The 16,979-nt window shown below is 40.7% G+C and overlaps 1 protein-coding gene across 1 annotated transcript in view; it reads right to left on the bottom strand.

Annotated features, from left to right (window-relative positions):
- Window positions 1-1,810: 1,810 nt before the first annotated feature.
- GLB1 (galactosidase beta 1) overlaps window positions 1,811-16,979 on the bottom strand; it is a 49,796-nt gene continuing 34,627 nt past the window's right edge. The window contains exons 12-16 of the mRNA XM_074151033.1: window positions 15,668-15,757; window positions 13,618-13,731; window positions 12,496-12,627; window positions 7,362-7,601; window positions 1,811-3,273 (exon numbers count right to left, since the gene is read on the bottom strand). Coding sequence (XP_074007134.1) covers window positions 3,013-3,273; window positions 7,362-7,601; window positions 12,496-12,627; window positions 13,618-13,731; window positions 15,668-15,757 — 837 coding nt within the window. The 3' untranslated portion in view covers window positions 1,811-3,012. The remainder of the gene's footprint in view (window positions 3,274-7,361; window positions 7,602-12,495; window positions 12,628-13,617; window positions 13,732-15,667; window positions 15,758-16,979) is intronic.

Genomic DNA, 16,979 nt, shown 5'->3' with positions numbered 1-16,979 from the left:
AACATTCTTTTTTGCCATGTCTTCAGGAACAGCAGGCTCCAGATAGACCATCCCATTGAGCTTCAGCATCTGGAACCGATCACACAGCTACACTGCAGATGCTAACCACGGGTCTGACAATGGTTTCACACCATGCCTGTCAAAATCAAATAGGAACTTGGTCAAGGTGAGCCAGTTTAGTCCTCACGGCCCCTCTTCTCTTCACTGTCTTACAACTGGTCTTCAGTCAGAAGACCAATTCTTCAGTCATTCTTCAGAATTCTTCAGTTCATTGCATTTGGTCTTCAGTCAGAAGGTTTCCTTCTGATTTCATTTCCACCTCTGGATACGGACAATAGAACAACATTTGAGGATAGATTAAAATAACTGACCGGCTCAAGACTGCAAAGGAGCAAAATGCCAAAGCTGTCCCATTTTGCGTCACACACTCAGCCCCAGGAGGGATAACTGCGTGCCAAGGCTAGGAAACCTAGGGTAAGCCCCAGCCATGTAGCATCAGCAGTGGTGTGGGCACAGCGACTCAGTATGAGACATGGGCAGGGCAGAACACCCTCCCACAGCACCTACAGACACATCCTTGGGTAAAGCAGCAGTAAGTGGCAACAGGGTCTTCTCGGTAGCGCTGTACTCTGGAGGCCTCCCTTCTGCATACTGAAATAAATACTGCACTGTTTGGCAACCTCTAGCAGTGTTTTCATATAGGCAGATCAGAATTAGGAATCAGGGCTTCAACTTTCAGCAACTTTCAGTTCCTCTCTGTAAACAAGAGGTCACTTCACTGAAAGCAGAAAACAGGCAGGTGCGCTAATGAAGCTAATCTAGAGCCCTGCTTGAAAAACTTTAAGCCCATTTTTCCATACTGTTCTTGTTAGTCTTATACCTAACCAGATGCACGATTGTAATCCTTGATGCAAAAGCCTTTCTACTTGTAATATCACCCAGAGCTGTGTCAAAAAAGTGAAGTCTCATGGATTACACTACATTTTCATAAGTACAATGTAAAATGAAATGAAGTTAGAATGAGAGCCAGAAGCGCCACTCCCCTCACAGCACTAACTGCCATAAAAATTAAAAATACTCCTGGCTGTTAAAACACTGAACTGTTGTAGGAATAATACCTAAATAGTGCTGTAATTCTGCACACTTCAAGCCACAAAACCCACAACCGGTATGAAACTAATTCTGTTCCATTCCTTACATTCAAGGCCTGGCTCTGAGGTAATTAATACTTCATAATATACCAATTGCAGAGCAAGTTCCAGGGTCTGCACAGGGATGATGCCAAAAAAAAACCAAAACAAACCCAACCAAATCTGGAGTCAGGGCAGACAGCTTTATTCCACGAATGAAGTGTGTCAGGTATGAACACACAGCCCCCAGGGGTTAGACTTTGCATTTGAGGTGAGAATTTAAAGAGTAGAAGCTCTCTGGCTCAGGTGAATGACTTGTGCCTGGTTTTAAAGCCCATCAAACACATAGCAGAGATGTGGGTACTCAAGGGAGCCCGTGTTCCTTCTCACTCTCTCCTCAGGTGACAGTAATAGTCCTCATCAGCTGAGAAGAGGTAAGTTTTTGTACTGGCCACCTCAGAAAAAGGTGGCACCTCCCAGGTCCACACAGCTTATCACAACTACTCTATTTGCTTTACTGTGCACATATCTTCATAGCACAGAAAACAAATGAGACATCAACAAGAAGAACTTGTCCAAAGAGACTTTACAACCACATTTCTCCCTTACACTGTAACTCCTCGTAACTCTTCCTCATACCCTTTTTCCTTCCCAAACAAGCACAGAAAGGATTTAACCTTTAAAGAACCATTTTAATAATGTCAGACAAAAACCAAAGGAAGAAACCACAGATTATGAAAATACTCAATTCCATCATCTTAATCTTCTGTTATTTAAATCTAACCAAGGAATTTGACATCAAACCCCTAAGAATCAATGATACTACTCAGTCTTTTGTAGAAAGTCAGTTTTACTGACAGAGATTGCACATCTTTGCAAATATCAGACACTTACAAAGATCATCAGTTTACTGGAACAAAACAGAAGATGTGAATTAATGACTAAAAGAGAATTAAAATTCTCTAACTTAAAATTGACTTCTACTTCCAAGGTGCTGGCCTATAAAAAACAGGTACTCCACGCCCAAAAAAAAAGAAAAAAAGAACAGGATCCATTAAAAGGAAAAGTGGCTAATTTTAAATTTAAATTCTGCAGGCAGGTTAATCAGAGGCTATGGTCCAACCTAAACAGCCTAAATATTACACATCCTTGTATTTATCAACTGAAAGTCTTCAAAGATAGCATAGGGGAAGCAGTAAATTGGCTTTCCAAGAGGGGACAGATGCAGACTACAAGGTCCTTCCACGCTACTGAAGTTTGGACCAGCTTGTATTTCAGTGCTTTCTTCCACAGTTCTTCTCACTGTTCCTGTGAGAAACCAATTGAAATTCTTCTGAAGTCATTTGCACAGACGTGAGAAAAATGAGGTCTGCCCAACGCTGGCAGTGAGCCCCTTCAGACCATTGATAGTAACCAGATGATAAAATCACCTGAAAGTGCCTAGTCCTTTGGCAGCTCTGACCTACCAGCCTGCGTGAATAAACAGCAAGCTAGCGAGACTGTGCACTCCTTTCATAGGCTCCTCTCCAGTTGCAAAACATGGTAAAAAACCAAAAGTACAAAAAGGTTCCTGTCATGTAAGCAGCCTACAAAGACCACAGTTTTACTAGACTGATCTGAACGTTATCTTCCAGTTGAGTTCAATTTCACAGTCCAAGGCAAATTCTAAAGTTACAGCTTTTATTTTTTTTTAAGAGAATTTCAGTATTTAAGTCTGGCAGATTTTAAAAAAAAACAACAACAAAAAAAAAAGTCTTTGAAGAATTTAAAAAATTGCCCCAGCTAAACAACTCACTGATAAACACTGAGTCTTTAGAAAAGGGAAGTATGGTTTGAGGGAAAGGGAAGCAAACTGGGGGAAGGTAAGAAAATACTGAAATCATTATAGATGGTTCAGCCTTATGTCTCTAACAAAGAGCTGGGGGGCATCATTTTCATACTCTGCAGTCGCATTGATATTAGGTTTGTCAACAAATTCTATTTCGCATGCCTGGGTGGTGCAAGGAGAACGTTCCAGCTCCAACACTGTTATGTTGTTTGGCTCCGATGAAACAAGTATATTCCTTGGAACAAAAAGGGTCAACTGAGGACCACGGGCCGGCCAATAGCGACCAAGATTAAAGCCGTTGATCCAAATTTGCCCCTGTTAAGAGAGAAAGAAAAAATAATGACATTTTAATAATTTGACAGCAATCAAATGATGAAATAGCTTTAAGCACAACACTCTTTGCATGGATTTCCTCCATCCTTCAGTTTGACAGAACACAACAATAGAAAATCTGGTCAGAAAAATGCTAATGACAGTCAAAAGAATCTAAATTCCCTGGTGAGTTAAAGTCATTAATGTTTAAAAAGGAAGTGGTTAAATACTGCAGTAATTCCAAATATGACAATACTTAGGAAGAGAGAATTGCAGGTTCCTGGCACTGAATTTTGCACCAAGTTTCAGATCCTAGCAAAACCGAAAACGGCATTTGCTTGAAGTTGATTGTTAAATGGAGAAAGAACTCACAAAAGAAAAAAGCAGATCCTAATTGTGTTGTGGCTGTTTTTACTAGCGTAAGACTACATTATCTTGGTAGCCCTTTCACGTTGCATAATTTCATGCAAAAGGTACAGCTTGTCTAGACACATGAAATTCAGATGTCTATTTTACTTGTAATAGCTCTATCAAGAAAAGAACTTGTGAAATCACACTGCAAGAGAGTACTGTATTTTAGTATAGTTACCTACAACCATTAAAATCTTTGGGGCTCTGTGAGCATTAATTTAAGTTCAATGAAATTGTGGTTAACGTGGCATACAAACTCTTTAAATCACTTTTAATTGTGAAGGTGGCCAGAACTGCTAGTTCAAAATACTGTTCTAACATTATAAATACCTTAAGTTCAAAAGATAAAACAAAATTGGGCAAGAGGAAAAAGAAAAAAAAAAATCAAACTAGTCACACACCACAAAAGAGATGCATTGAAGTGACACAAATGCAGATTTTTCCAAAAGTGTGTGTACACATATATATGTGTACATATACATACATATACATTTTTTTTTATATATATATATATATACAGTCTATGCATTGGTAAGTTGCAGAATGTTCCGTAAAACTGTAAATGGACTCCTACTGAGTTAAGCTGAATCTTTGTTCATTAAACAAGACATAAGGGAGGTTCTATAGCTGATTTGGTTAAATAATTTGCTTTTACTCCTTCTAAATGTCTTTTCACCTTATGTCAGATGAGTTCAGTGGACAAGGGATGGGAACAGATAACTGTGTTTCCTCCTGCTTTGGCCTTTGTTAGTCAGAATATAGAGGAAAAACAAACTAACTCTTGGCATTGATGTACACTGATAAAAATAATAAAACAGTCTGAATCAGTGGAAAGTAAGGACTTTTACTGCACTCTTGGGTCATTTCTACAATTTTCTGGGATATCCGAATAATACTTTTAAAGGATTTACAAAAGCACAATTGTAATATAGCAAGTATTGCTGTTCAAGCTGTTTTGGAGGTATTTTTCTTGTGTTTTCAGGTATTTATGAAAACAGATTTTATGAAAGTTGCAAGCAAAATTTTATAATGAGTTGGTACATTTGCAAATGCAGGTGAGTTATTTCCTCTCTGTATCTACTTCTGTGGTATAAGATTCCTATCTTGCACAGTTCTGCCAAGGTGCTAATAAACTTTGACCTCAAGCTTTCCTTTTTCTTTTAATATTTTTTTTAAATGAAATTTATCTTGCTTTGTAGCTTGTTTTTGCTCCATTAATAGGCAAGAGAAGAGCTATTTATTCAAGCTCACTACTCTGCTGCTGTGGTAGTTTTAGAAGAAAACGTGGCATTAATGCAACCTCCCCACACACAATGAATTAGTGAGTGTACCCACCAGACAGCAGCCTACCTACTACAGAGAGTGACTGTAACCCTGGGGGAAGTAGGAGTTTACAGTAGGAATCAACTGTTCTAATGCAGGAGGTATGACCAGACAGGTCTCTGTTTCTGATCTTAATCAGGCACTGGTTGTAATTCATTTTTCCAGTAAAGTTATGAACTTAATTTCTCCATTACAAACTGTCCTTATTAACACTGCAATTTCTAAAGTATGTGCACTCAGGGATTTGTACACCCTAAACCAGCAAATCATGACACTATACACACGACCAACAAATATGCCCTAGATAAAATAAAGGAGGGGGGAACTCTATCTTCAGTAACAAGATTTCCTTTAGTAGGGTCAGCAACTACAACCCGTGATTCCACAGAAACCAAGAACTATTCTGATGCCAAATCTTTCTGTTGAAGAAAAAAAAAAAAGTCCAATAAATCTAACTGTACATTCAGGGACATGTGCGCTTAAGGGCATCGTGGTTCCTCAAGCAAGGGTGGAGGAAGTTTTATTAATAGTGAAGAGTTTAAAAACCACTGAAGGCAAGTGAGCTACAACATAGGTCATGACTGTCAATGCTGCACCCTTCTTCCAGTCTGCCCAGCATGCCATATTCCTCATCTTAATATGCAAAGGCAGGATGATCATTAGAATTACATGTTTTCTTGGAAAGTGTTGTTTCCATGGTTTTCCAACTACTCAGGAGGGTTTTTATTAAAAGTCCCTCTCCACACCTTGGCATCAGCAATTTATACATTGCCACTCAAGGAAATAAGTCCCAGATCCAGTGGGACCTGAGTGGAATTTAACCCCTTACAGCCCTCCGCCTTAAAGCCATTTGCTTGTTGGTAAAGTTACCTGGAAGTCTCAACTTCCACACCCAGTATCCCATCATCTTATTACCCCCCTGGGTATCTTACTTAAAACTTTGGTCCAATCCATGTAAAGCTTGAAGGATCAATTCAATAGCTCTACTTAAAATTTTTCTGGGCTCTCTTCACCTTGACTACTTTAGAGGGCATAGAAACCTCTGTCTCATGTAGTTTGTATGTTCAGTAGATCCTAGGAAAAGGATTCCCACCAGTACATGAGAATTCTTGGACTCATTTGCCATTTCAAAAATAAGTTTGCCAACAGGCAGGTATGGTTATCTCGCTTCCTGAAGAAGATTTATGATTCATTGGTCACAAAATTTACTGCAAAAGTCTCAGATTCCAGTTCCTGTGCAAAAAGCTATTTTTGGATTTTATTCAGCGACTTTGTAAGATACACATGTATACAGGAACGGGGACTAAGTCAGACTTCCTCATCCAAGCTCAGTGCCAGCAACGCTAAGTGCCTGCAATGAATCACAGTCTTCTGCATATTGGGAAGTTCTTTACCCACTACAATACCGTAGACAGATCACCAGCAACTCCTTCTCCTACTCAATTTTAATAGCAGTAAATTAAATTTATTCAGAAAGGAATAATTTTGCTACCTAACACTATTACAAGCACTTCCCTGAAGCCTGGACGTAAGTGCTTAGGCTTCCATGAGGTGTGGCACTTCAGTGCACACATTCTGCTCTCTGTGCATCCCACCAGCTAGTTGAGCTGGTCATTACCTGTCCTGCACGCTGGCTGTTCCAAACACAGCACCATGGAAACACACTCTTTCTTGCTCTAGCTATGCTCCGGGCCCATGAGAAGTTCCCATGAATAGAGATCTGCCCACCAGCTTCTCATGGCAGTGCTCTCTGATCCATTCAGTCCAGTTACAGGCAACCCCTAGAAGACAAGCAGTAACATCTTCCACACATTGGATCTGTATCTATGGGCACAACACCAGCAGTTGTGTCCAACGCTCTGTGCTTTGTAGCAGGATCCATAGCTGCTCACACAACACCACAAATGTTCTTAGTTACTTTTAATCAATCAATATAACCAGGAAAGTGTCCTGTGGCACCCCACTTCCTCCAGAGTAAAAAATTCTTTTATCTCAAGGTATGTATTCACTCCCTCCCTCCAAAACAAAAAAAAAACCAAACAACTAAATGCAGCGTTTCATGACAGTTCATCCTTCTCACTCTTGAAAAACTAGTTTTGGGGTTTTTTTTTTTGTGATGCGCCAGTTTCTAGACCAGTACCAAGTATCATTTGAATATGTCTCCCTTCTCTTAATGGTTTATCTCCAGATTTACTTAAAGCAAGGAATTCATTTCCTAGTTGTTAAAATACATTTGAGACACCCCACCACTACAACCACCTTCTACCCATCCAAGAGAGGTGGACTTTGACTGTGCGTAGAAGTTTCAGTAGATTTCTGAATGGACTTTACAGCAGTTTTTACAGCAAAAGTTGTACCTTTGTCCAGCCAGGAAACTTGACATAGGTGTCTTGAGGCAAGTCTGGAATCCCTTCAGGAATTGAAAGTCTACCAGTGTAAAAAGTAGGTGCTTCATAACTCAGTGGACTGCCAACGGATCTCTCTTGTCGGTCAAGGTGGCCGCTAATGCCATGGTTCACTGCTCCATCTATGTCTAGAGGATAGATTTCCCATTCAACAAGTGTATCTTGATCAAGAGTTAAATTTGAAACGAGACCCTAGGAGGAGATAAAAAACAAAAACAAAACACTAAACCATAACATAATTAGTTTCATATTATTGAAGTTACTTGGCTGCAAATATAAATCAGTCAGAAATGAAAACTGAATCAAACTACTTGCAACAGCTGCCAATCCGTGTATGAAAAAAACCAAGCATCTGGTCATCACCAAGCTATAAGCTTTGCTTAAGAATAAAGGGCTTTGTTTATTCTCTGTGAAAGGTCTGTTCCTCTTCAAAGTTTTGACCTTTCACTGATGCCCAAGTTTTTTTTCAAACTTTTTTTCCCATAACTGTGAAAATTTCTGTTTTGCTTGACTCCAAAACCTGGGACTTAAATAAAAAGTAGAAAAAGCATTACATAGCGTATGTTTGTGATACCATCAAGAGATCTGGTAACGCTGAGTCACTAACCCAAGATATTAACCTGCACAATAGCAGAGAAAGCCATATTTACTTCCTACAAATCTCCTACAGCTAAGATACAGTATCGCAAAATCAAGGCACATGCTTTGTGACCCTGATTCAGTGAAATACTTTAAGCTTACAGTCAGCTTCAAGCCCACGGAGTCCTGTTTGATTTCTACGGAACCATGCGTGCTCGCACAATGACTGCAACAGCAAGGTAAGCTCATGATTAAGAAGAGTGTAAGGAACATTAAGTTACTCCTGCACATGTCCTAACTGTATTATAATAATAGTTTGTAAAGTTGTGTTTCAGTGCAATGCAAGGGGTTGACTTTAGACCAATGTTGCTATATCCATATAATCACTTGAACAGGCATTGTATAGAAGCTGTTTTTCAGGGCAACTTAAGTTCTGTTGCAAACACTACGTTGAACAGGAACAAGCAAAACCACATTTTCAATAGCCTAATACTATGTCGGGTGCCTGTTCTGCTAAGCATGGCACTGACTCCACAAGTCTCACCATCAGTACGAGCACCAATCGGTTTTCTCTTCCCTTACCTAGACACCCACTTTACAGAAGAGGAACTTACTTTTCTTACATCAAACTAAAATGTCTGCACAGAGTTAAGTGGCAAAACTTTTCTATACAACCTAGACTTTACTGTCTAGCAATAAACTGAAGTAATGCAACGTAACTTTAGCTCAAACTTTCTAACCTGCCTCCTTAAGCCCACCTTTAGGCGCTATGAATGGTGTGATTTTTCAAATGAGATGAAGTGCCTACTAAGCATCCTTACTGTGGTCTGCCTAAGAATGCATATTCAACAGTCCAGATATGGATATAAATTTTCCAAGTAAAACAAAGATATAGGTAGCAGTATGTGGGAAAAAAAAAAAAATAGAAAAAAACAGAAACCACACTCTTCCTTCCTTTGTGTCCTTCAACAACAAGATTTAGATCAGCAGGATGTTTTAAAACCAAAACCCTTTTAACATTCCTTCCCAAAAGCTAGATGGTTAGCTCAATTTCAAGCTGCAAATTTCAGTTGCAGCCCAAAAGAAAAAGCTACCCTATTTGCTTAAAAATGCAAGGCTTCACAAGGTAGGAATCTCTTTTTGAAAGCACAAAATATCTAAAACCCAAGGCTACTCCCAGTTTTCAAAATCGATACAAGAACAGCACGAGGGAGGGATTATATGGGAAGGAGCAATGCACAAAGTTACCTGAGATAGGCTGCCTCTGCTACATGGAAGGATCCTGCTTTTAGAGGATTATTCTCACAAATCGTATGTCTACTAAACTTGCTTTCACTCTTAAATCTTTAACAGATTGAAACCCTGGTACAAGTGTGAATTTCGGCTCAACCACAACAGCACTGAGCACCTCCCTAATCCAACCTCTAATCTTCTATTCTGTTACCTTAACTTAGCACTAAGCACACAGGCTTTCTTATCACCTGGCCTGTTATTAAACACATAAATAAATGCAACATTCCTGCTGCCTTGGGGAACTATCTGCCCTCTCCTGCCACTCTGAAAAAGGCAAGGCACTTTGACAAGACAGTATAAGCAGAATTGGCACTCCTGCTGCCTACTGAATTTATATGCCATGGCCAGAGAAAGCCATCAGTTGCTCATGCTTCTAACTCAGAGGCTTCCATATATCCTAAAAGTTGCCAGATACTTTTAGCTTTGTTCTGATTAGGATTCAAATACCTGTATGCCTTCCAAAGCCTGAAACGGGTGAAAATGATTCTTGATATGGTGGAAGCCTGTAGGTTACCATCTTTGCAAATGCTGAGAGTTATGTTGCTTTGCCTTGACTAGAGTCTCAGCATAATTGGAAATAAACCTAAAAATCCTCATCACAACACATTTAAGAATAAGATAACTGGTCAATCAGTCTCCTTTAAACCAAGCCTCAATTTTTCCATGCTGCTTAGTCGTAACCAAGATATCCTTCTTTAACAATGCAAATACGCCCATCCTACTCAAGTGTGAGAACAGGAGATTCCGCCTACTGGAGATCTTGCAAGTCTCTTCCTAGTCTATGAACTGGGTATCACCCACCCAGTGATCGAACTGGATTCTGTAACAGGCCCAAAATCAGCGTTTGCGATCTCATCAACTAGGCTACTCAAGATGCATACACACTCGGGTTTATTTCTTTCCCCTACTTACAACCTTAAAAATACTATTTCCTCATAGCACATGTGCTTTTGCTTGATAACGAAATGGTACTGTTCAGGCACACGTCTTTCCTGTTTATCTTTCTCCAGCTCTTGCATCTGAACTAACTGAGAAACACTTTGGACAAGTCTTAATTCTGCCCTGAGACACCCGTCACAGAATTTAGACAGAGGGACCAGAAGCTTCTAATTTACCTGGCATTACCTTAGCACCAGAAAGGTACCACAATCACCAGACAGTTACTAATCTGGAGAGTCATTAGACACTTGACACGCTTTCTGAATACCGCTAAATCAATTTAGGCCAAGTAAAATCGGGAGGGTGTTTAAGAGATTCTTGCAGTTAGGGGGCTGCACATCTCTTCTTAATTGCAAAGCTTTGTCATGACTTCACTACTACTTGTAACCCAGTAATATAAAACACTTAAAAAATAGTGTGCTGTGGCACCCAACATGGCAGAAACACAACGCAAGACTGGACTCTACATTACTCCTCTCTTCAGCAAGTATCACAGAGTGTTTGGGATCCCATAAAGTCGAAAACCAAGAAAGCTTCCTTTTTGTCCCTGCCCTTCCTAGTGTTATGTTAGTGGCATCACCACTGTATTGGGTTTACATGGCAAGGTTTTGGTAGTGCAGGGGCTGCAGTGGTGGCTTCTGTGAGAAGACGCCAGAAGCTGCCCCCATGTCGGACAGAGCCAATTCCAGCTGGCTCCAAGACGGATCCGTGGTTGGCCAGAGCTAAGTCCATCAGTGATGTTGGTAGCACCTCTGTGATAACGTATTACAGAATGGGTAAAAACCACTGTGTAGCAGCTGTGAGAGAGGAGTGAGAAAAATTGGGAGAGAAACAGCCCTCCAGACACCAAGGTCAGTGAAGGAGGAGGGAGAGGAGGTGCTCCACACACTGGAGCAGAGATTCCCCTGCAATCCATGGCCAAGACCATAGCGACACAGGTTGTCCCACTGCAGCCTATGGAGGTCCATGGTGGAGCAGAGATCCACCCTGCAGCTTGTGGAGAACCCCACACTGGAGTAGGTGGATGTGCCCTGAACAAAGCTGTAGTTCTTGGAAAGCCCATGTTGGAACACACTTCTGGCAGGAGCTGCAGCCAGTGAGGAGGAACCCATACAGGAGCAGTTTTTCTGGCAGAAGCTGTGACCTTTTCCTGAGGGACTGCACCCCATGAAAAGGACCCATGGTAGTTCTTGAAGAACTGCATCCCATGAGAAGGGCCCATACTGGAGAAGTTCATGGAGGACTGTGCCCTGTGTGTGGTATGCCACGTTGGAACAGGAAAGACTGAGGAGGAAGGAGCAGCTGAGATGAAGTGCTACCAATTGACCACATCCTCCATTCCCCATCCCCCTGCACCTCTCAGGGGAAGGAGGCAGAGGAATCAGGAGTGAAGTTGAGCCTGAGAAGAAAGGAGGGGTGGGGGGGAAGGTGTTTATAAGTTTTGCTCTTATTTCTCATTATCCTACTCTGTTTAATTGGCAATAAATTAATTTCCCCAAGTCGAGTCTGTTTTGCCCCTGACAGTAATTGCTGAGTGATCTCTGTCCCACAAGCTTTTTGTCATATTTTCTCCCCATCCTGTTCATGGAGGAGGAGTGATAGAGTGGCTTAGTGTGCACCTGGTAGCCAGTCAAGGTCAACCCACCACAGCCACTCACACGGGGAGGTGACAGTCCCAAAGTGTAGCACAGACCAGGAGCATTTGGAAGGTTTCTGATAATTATCTCCAAAATCCGATCAGTCCAAATCTGAACTGGCAATTTTACATGATAAAGTGCTCATGAGACAGCCTTTCCTAGTCATACTGAAAATATTGCAAGGGCACACTACTTACAAATGACATGGAAAGAGATAAAAAAGTGCATATATATACACACGTGTACACACACACACAAATACAACCCCAGGATTCACAAGCCTTGAAATACAACCAAGATCTAGACTGATTTCCAACCCATTTTTTGAGTTTATCCAAATAGCTTTGCACATTTTAAAATGCTAGCTGCAGGATCAACTCAACCTGAAAGTCTTGTGGGCGACACTTTGGCTGACAACATAATAAAACAATAAAAAAAATTGAAATATGTCTGTCAGTTTTTCATTCCACTTTGATTTCCGTGACTGGAAAAACTCAAATAAAAACTAGTGAATAGTTATTTTATTTTGAGGTAAAGTTACAGCTGCGTAATCCTGATCCTTTTGCTCTAACCCATTACTTTCTTTTTAACCTGCGGAACAGACACCATAATCCAGTTACTCAATTTATTTTATTTACCTTGAAGTCATTATTGTATCTGCCAAAGTTGACTCGGCCCATATTCTCTACCAAGATGTCCAGATTTGCTCCAGCCTTCCCAGTTACATTTATCGTGAGTGATTTGCCCCTTTCAAGGACACCTTGAGGAACCTATATGAATTACACCAAGAGAAAGAACACAATAACCACTGAAAACCAACAAATCCCTGTTATTTCTTCTCTTCAACTTGCATGAAGAGAAGAAAGGGAGCAAAGGAAACATATGAAAAAATTAAAAAAAAAATCTTTTCCTTTCCTCCTCTTGCATGGGAGCACACACACACTCAGCACTGCTATGTCAGTATTCACATGTCAGTCTAGTCACTGTAAAGATTTTGGCAATATCAGCGATTAAAAGGGGCTTAATTTTCCAATTAAGCTCACATCAATATTTAAGTTTTATTTATTCCCATCGCCACAACATAAGGAAAAAAGACTTTGACCCGGACACCATGGTGATGAGAGTCAGCACAGGTCAAAGTATAATTCAAAAATAGTTTACAAAAGTCTGTGAATTTATATTAATTCTCATTATGCAGGTATAAAACCCTGTTTAAGGGAAGAAAGGTAAAGTTCATGTCCTGTGCAATAAAACTTTTTTTTAACTTGTGGTCAGAAGCCAGTTTCATAAGGTTAGACATAGGCTCAGACTTCCACTTCCCTTCACCCTCAAAGGAATAAAAACAACAAATAAAAAAAAAAAAAAATCTATGAAAACACTGTAGGAAAGCCACCAAGCACGTAAATACCATTATATCATTAATCTATTTCAAGGATCTGCAAGTAAACTCTTCCTCTAGGTTTTGGTTGGTTTTTAGTTATTTTTTTCACTGAAGTCATGAATCTGTACTAACATTCAAATATCTCTAAAACAGAAACAAGTACATTTTCCTTAGAAATAATAGTCATATTTTCTGAAATATGAACATTTAGAATAAATCAACTCTACACTTCCTTACTTCCTTCATCTGATTAACTAAGTTTATCTAATGAAGTTGTTTGGTAAGTTGGAGGAAAAAAAAAAAAAAAAAGGCAGACTGTATCCATGACTTTTGTGAAGGCCACTCATAGCAGAAATGAATACCAGCAAACAACGTTTACCCCATCGACAGAGACATAGGCACGATCATGGACTCCATTTAAAGGTGAAGACAGTTGTGTTGGCTCCGTACAGTTTTTTTGAAGCGTAGTTCTGTACAGTACAAACCCAAAATACTAAGAGAAGAAAAGAAAGGATAAAAACCCAAACAGATTAATGAACCAAGTCATTCCATAGCTTCAGTTCAGGTCATGAATTAGAAATATCCCACATTCCTGCCGACGCAGTCAGATTAAAATGTTAACTTCCATTCCCTTCAGATAGATGCTATCACAGATACCAACTTCAGATTAGACTTCACTTTGACCTTTAAGTTACGGGTGTAAATTCCACAAAGTTTCCATTTTTAAATGTTTCATCAGAACATTTACGTAACTTTAAAAGATAAGGATCTTAGCTATGAAGGTATTTCCTCAATAAAAACAAAGCTGTTAATGACCAACAGTATTATTTCTTCATTAAAATCAATGAGAAGATAGCTGAAAATCTTTTCATCACTGAGTTTATATAACAAACTTGAAAGTGTATTTGTCACTCAGTGCCCATAAACTGGTATTTTCATCAAGTTGTTCCTGATGTAAATCAGGTAGTTTTAAAAATAGATAATGTCATTTTGGAATATTTTTCATAAGTTTCCAATCAGGAAATTAAAAAAAGTCATAGTCATTGGATTTGTTCTCATCATGAAGTGAAACACAAATTAAAAACAAGTTAAAAAAAAAATCATTGTCTCCTTCACTCAGTAACCACAAAACCATTTATATTCAAGATTTGGATTAGAACATAACCATGGCGGGAAGAAGTGACAGTAAACCATTTCCATTCTGCTATAATTATTATATTTGTATCACATTTGCAACAAGGTCCTGATAAAAGGAAGAGAGGGGGGAAAGAAAAGAAAAAAAAAATTAAAATATACGAGGAAGCTCCGCTGGCTGCCCTGTTCTCTCGGGAGTTTTCCTATGCAGAGTATTAAGGGTGGGAAGGGCAGAGGACAAGAGAGAAAATCCCACTAGAAATTACATCCAGCCACAAAGTACTACCTGCAGCTTCTCTCATACCTCTGCATTAGTGGCTTGGAAAGCAAAAATCTGAGCTTTGATGCCTCCTCGACCAATGCCATATCCCAGGCATCTGCTAAACTGCTTCCTCCTCTTCTTCCTCACCCAGCTACTACCACTGCCGCATTCTCTCCCAAGGAGTATGTTTTAGCCGCAGACAATGAGTACCCATGCTCCAGTCTCTGCCAAATTCAGCACAGAAGCGATCAAGGAGCCATGTAACCTTAATGGAAAGGCAGAGTCCGTCAGCAGCAAGGGGAAGATCTTTGGCTGTGAGGGAAGATATGGGAAGTCACCAAAATTGACAGGGAAGCTGAAGCAGAGACCGGCAGAAAGGGAACATAGGGGACAGCGAGAGTCAGCAGAAGCCACAGGAAAATGCAGAGAAAGGTATTTTTCCTATCTCAACCAGTGGCGTGAATGACCTTGACAGTGGGCTGCAACAACTCCAAGAGGTTGCTCGCAAAGGTTTCTCTCACTGCGTTCTCTTGCCTCACCATATATGTAGTAAAAGAAAAGGACTACAAATAAGTAGGAGGCCTACAGAAATGTCAAATGGCTTGCAGTCTCCAGGCCCCCTGACCTGTATGCGAAACCAGCGTCTCAGGCACTGTGCTCACTCCGGTAAGAGGTGGGAAGAGGCAAAGAAAAAACAGGATACAGAAAATAATTAGTGAAGAAAAAGATGGATTAAAAAAAAGTCTCCTGACCTGAAAAATCAGTATTTCACAGAGGAGAAAGATAAAGGTGAAAGCCTGGACACCATATATACCTACATTCATGGAAAGAGGAAAACCTCAGATGCAAAACAGGAGCACTGTAGAATATGGAAAGGTCTCCAGTGCAAAAATCCTGGACACCTTTATAATACTGTTATTTCTGTGGTGAGATAAGGTGTAAGACACTGGGCATAAGAAGAGTCATACCACAGAGGGTTGTTCAAATGAACTTTACAAAATTACTGCAAAGTTTCTACTGAAGGAAACCTCACCTGCTTTAGCTGAACAAAGGTTAATGGGTAAGTGCTCTTCACCGGTCCCTTCGGTGACAGCACATCCAGCACCTCTACCACAGTGCCCACCTGCAGTATAGAAAAATCAGATATATGAAGGTCAGTAATTTCAATCCAAATATAACAGCTTGCATATCCAGTCACCTAGCCAGCTAGCTCTATCTGTCCAGAAAGCAAAGACATTTTTTCTCTCTCAAAGTCCACTAGCAATTTTGTGTTAGTCGAGATGCACACAATATACTTAGTGTCTTTCAAGCTCAAAAACTCAACTGCATTAGTGAGGAGTGATATCACATAAGGAGTGATAGGGTTTGTCTTGCCAAGTAACCATCACACATGATGGAGCCTTGCTTTCCTGTGGGTGGCTAAACACCTGCGAGCTGATGGTTAGTAGTGAATCAACTCCTTATTTTGCTTTATTTGTGTGTGAAGTTTTTGCTTCACTTACTAAACTGTCTTTAGCTCAACCCCCAAGGTTTTGCATTTCTACTTTTCCGATTCTCTCCCCCATCCCTCTGGGGAAGAGTGAGCAAGCAGCTCTGTGGAGCATAGATGAGCAGGTAGATCTAAATGGACTTTTGAAATGAGCTTATCTCACATCTTAAGCTAGGAACCTCTGGAAGGTGATCGCTCCCCGTACTCAGCACTGGTGAGGCCCCACCTCGAGGGCTGTGTCCAGTTTTGGGTCCCTTCCCACAAAAAAGACATTGAGGGGCTGGAGCGGGTCCAGAGAAGGGCAACGGAGCTGGTGAGGGGTCTGGAGAACAAGTCTTGTGAGGAGAGGCTGAGGGAGCTGGGGGTGTTCAGCCTGGAGAAAAGGAGGCTGAGGGGAGACCTTCTCGCTCTCTCCAACTCCCTGAAAGGAAGGTGTAGCCGGGGGGGGGGGGGGGGGTGTCGGTCTCTTTTCCCAAGTCCCAGGCCATGGGACAAGAGGAAATGGCCTCAAGTTGCACCAGGGGAGGTTCAGATTGGATATTAGGGAAAATGTTTCCACTGAAAGGGTTATTGCACATTGGACTGGGTTGCCCAGGGAAGCGGTTGAGGCCCCATCCCTGGAGGTATTTAAGGGACGGGTTGACATAGTGCTCAGAGACATGGTTTAGTGATGGTTTTTTATCAGAGTTAGGTTGATGGTTGGACTAGATGTTCTTAAAAGGTCCCTTCCAACCTAGACAATTCTATTCTATGATTCTAAGAAACCAAAAGGAGACCATAAGCATATAAAGGATAATGCCATCACTACCTGGAATTTGGGTCACCCTCACTAGTCTATAGTGTTCACCCTGGCAAG

The sequence above is a fragment of the Numenius arquata genome, chromosome 7, assembly GCF_964106895.1.
Source record: "Numenius arquata chromosome 7, bNumArq3.hap1.1, whole genome shotgun sequence".
Classification (NCBI taxonomy): Eukaryota; Metazoa; Chordata; class Aves; order Charadriiformes; family Scolopacidae; genus Numenius; species Numenius arquata.
This window is presented reverse-complemented; position numbering and strand designations above follow the sequence as displayed.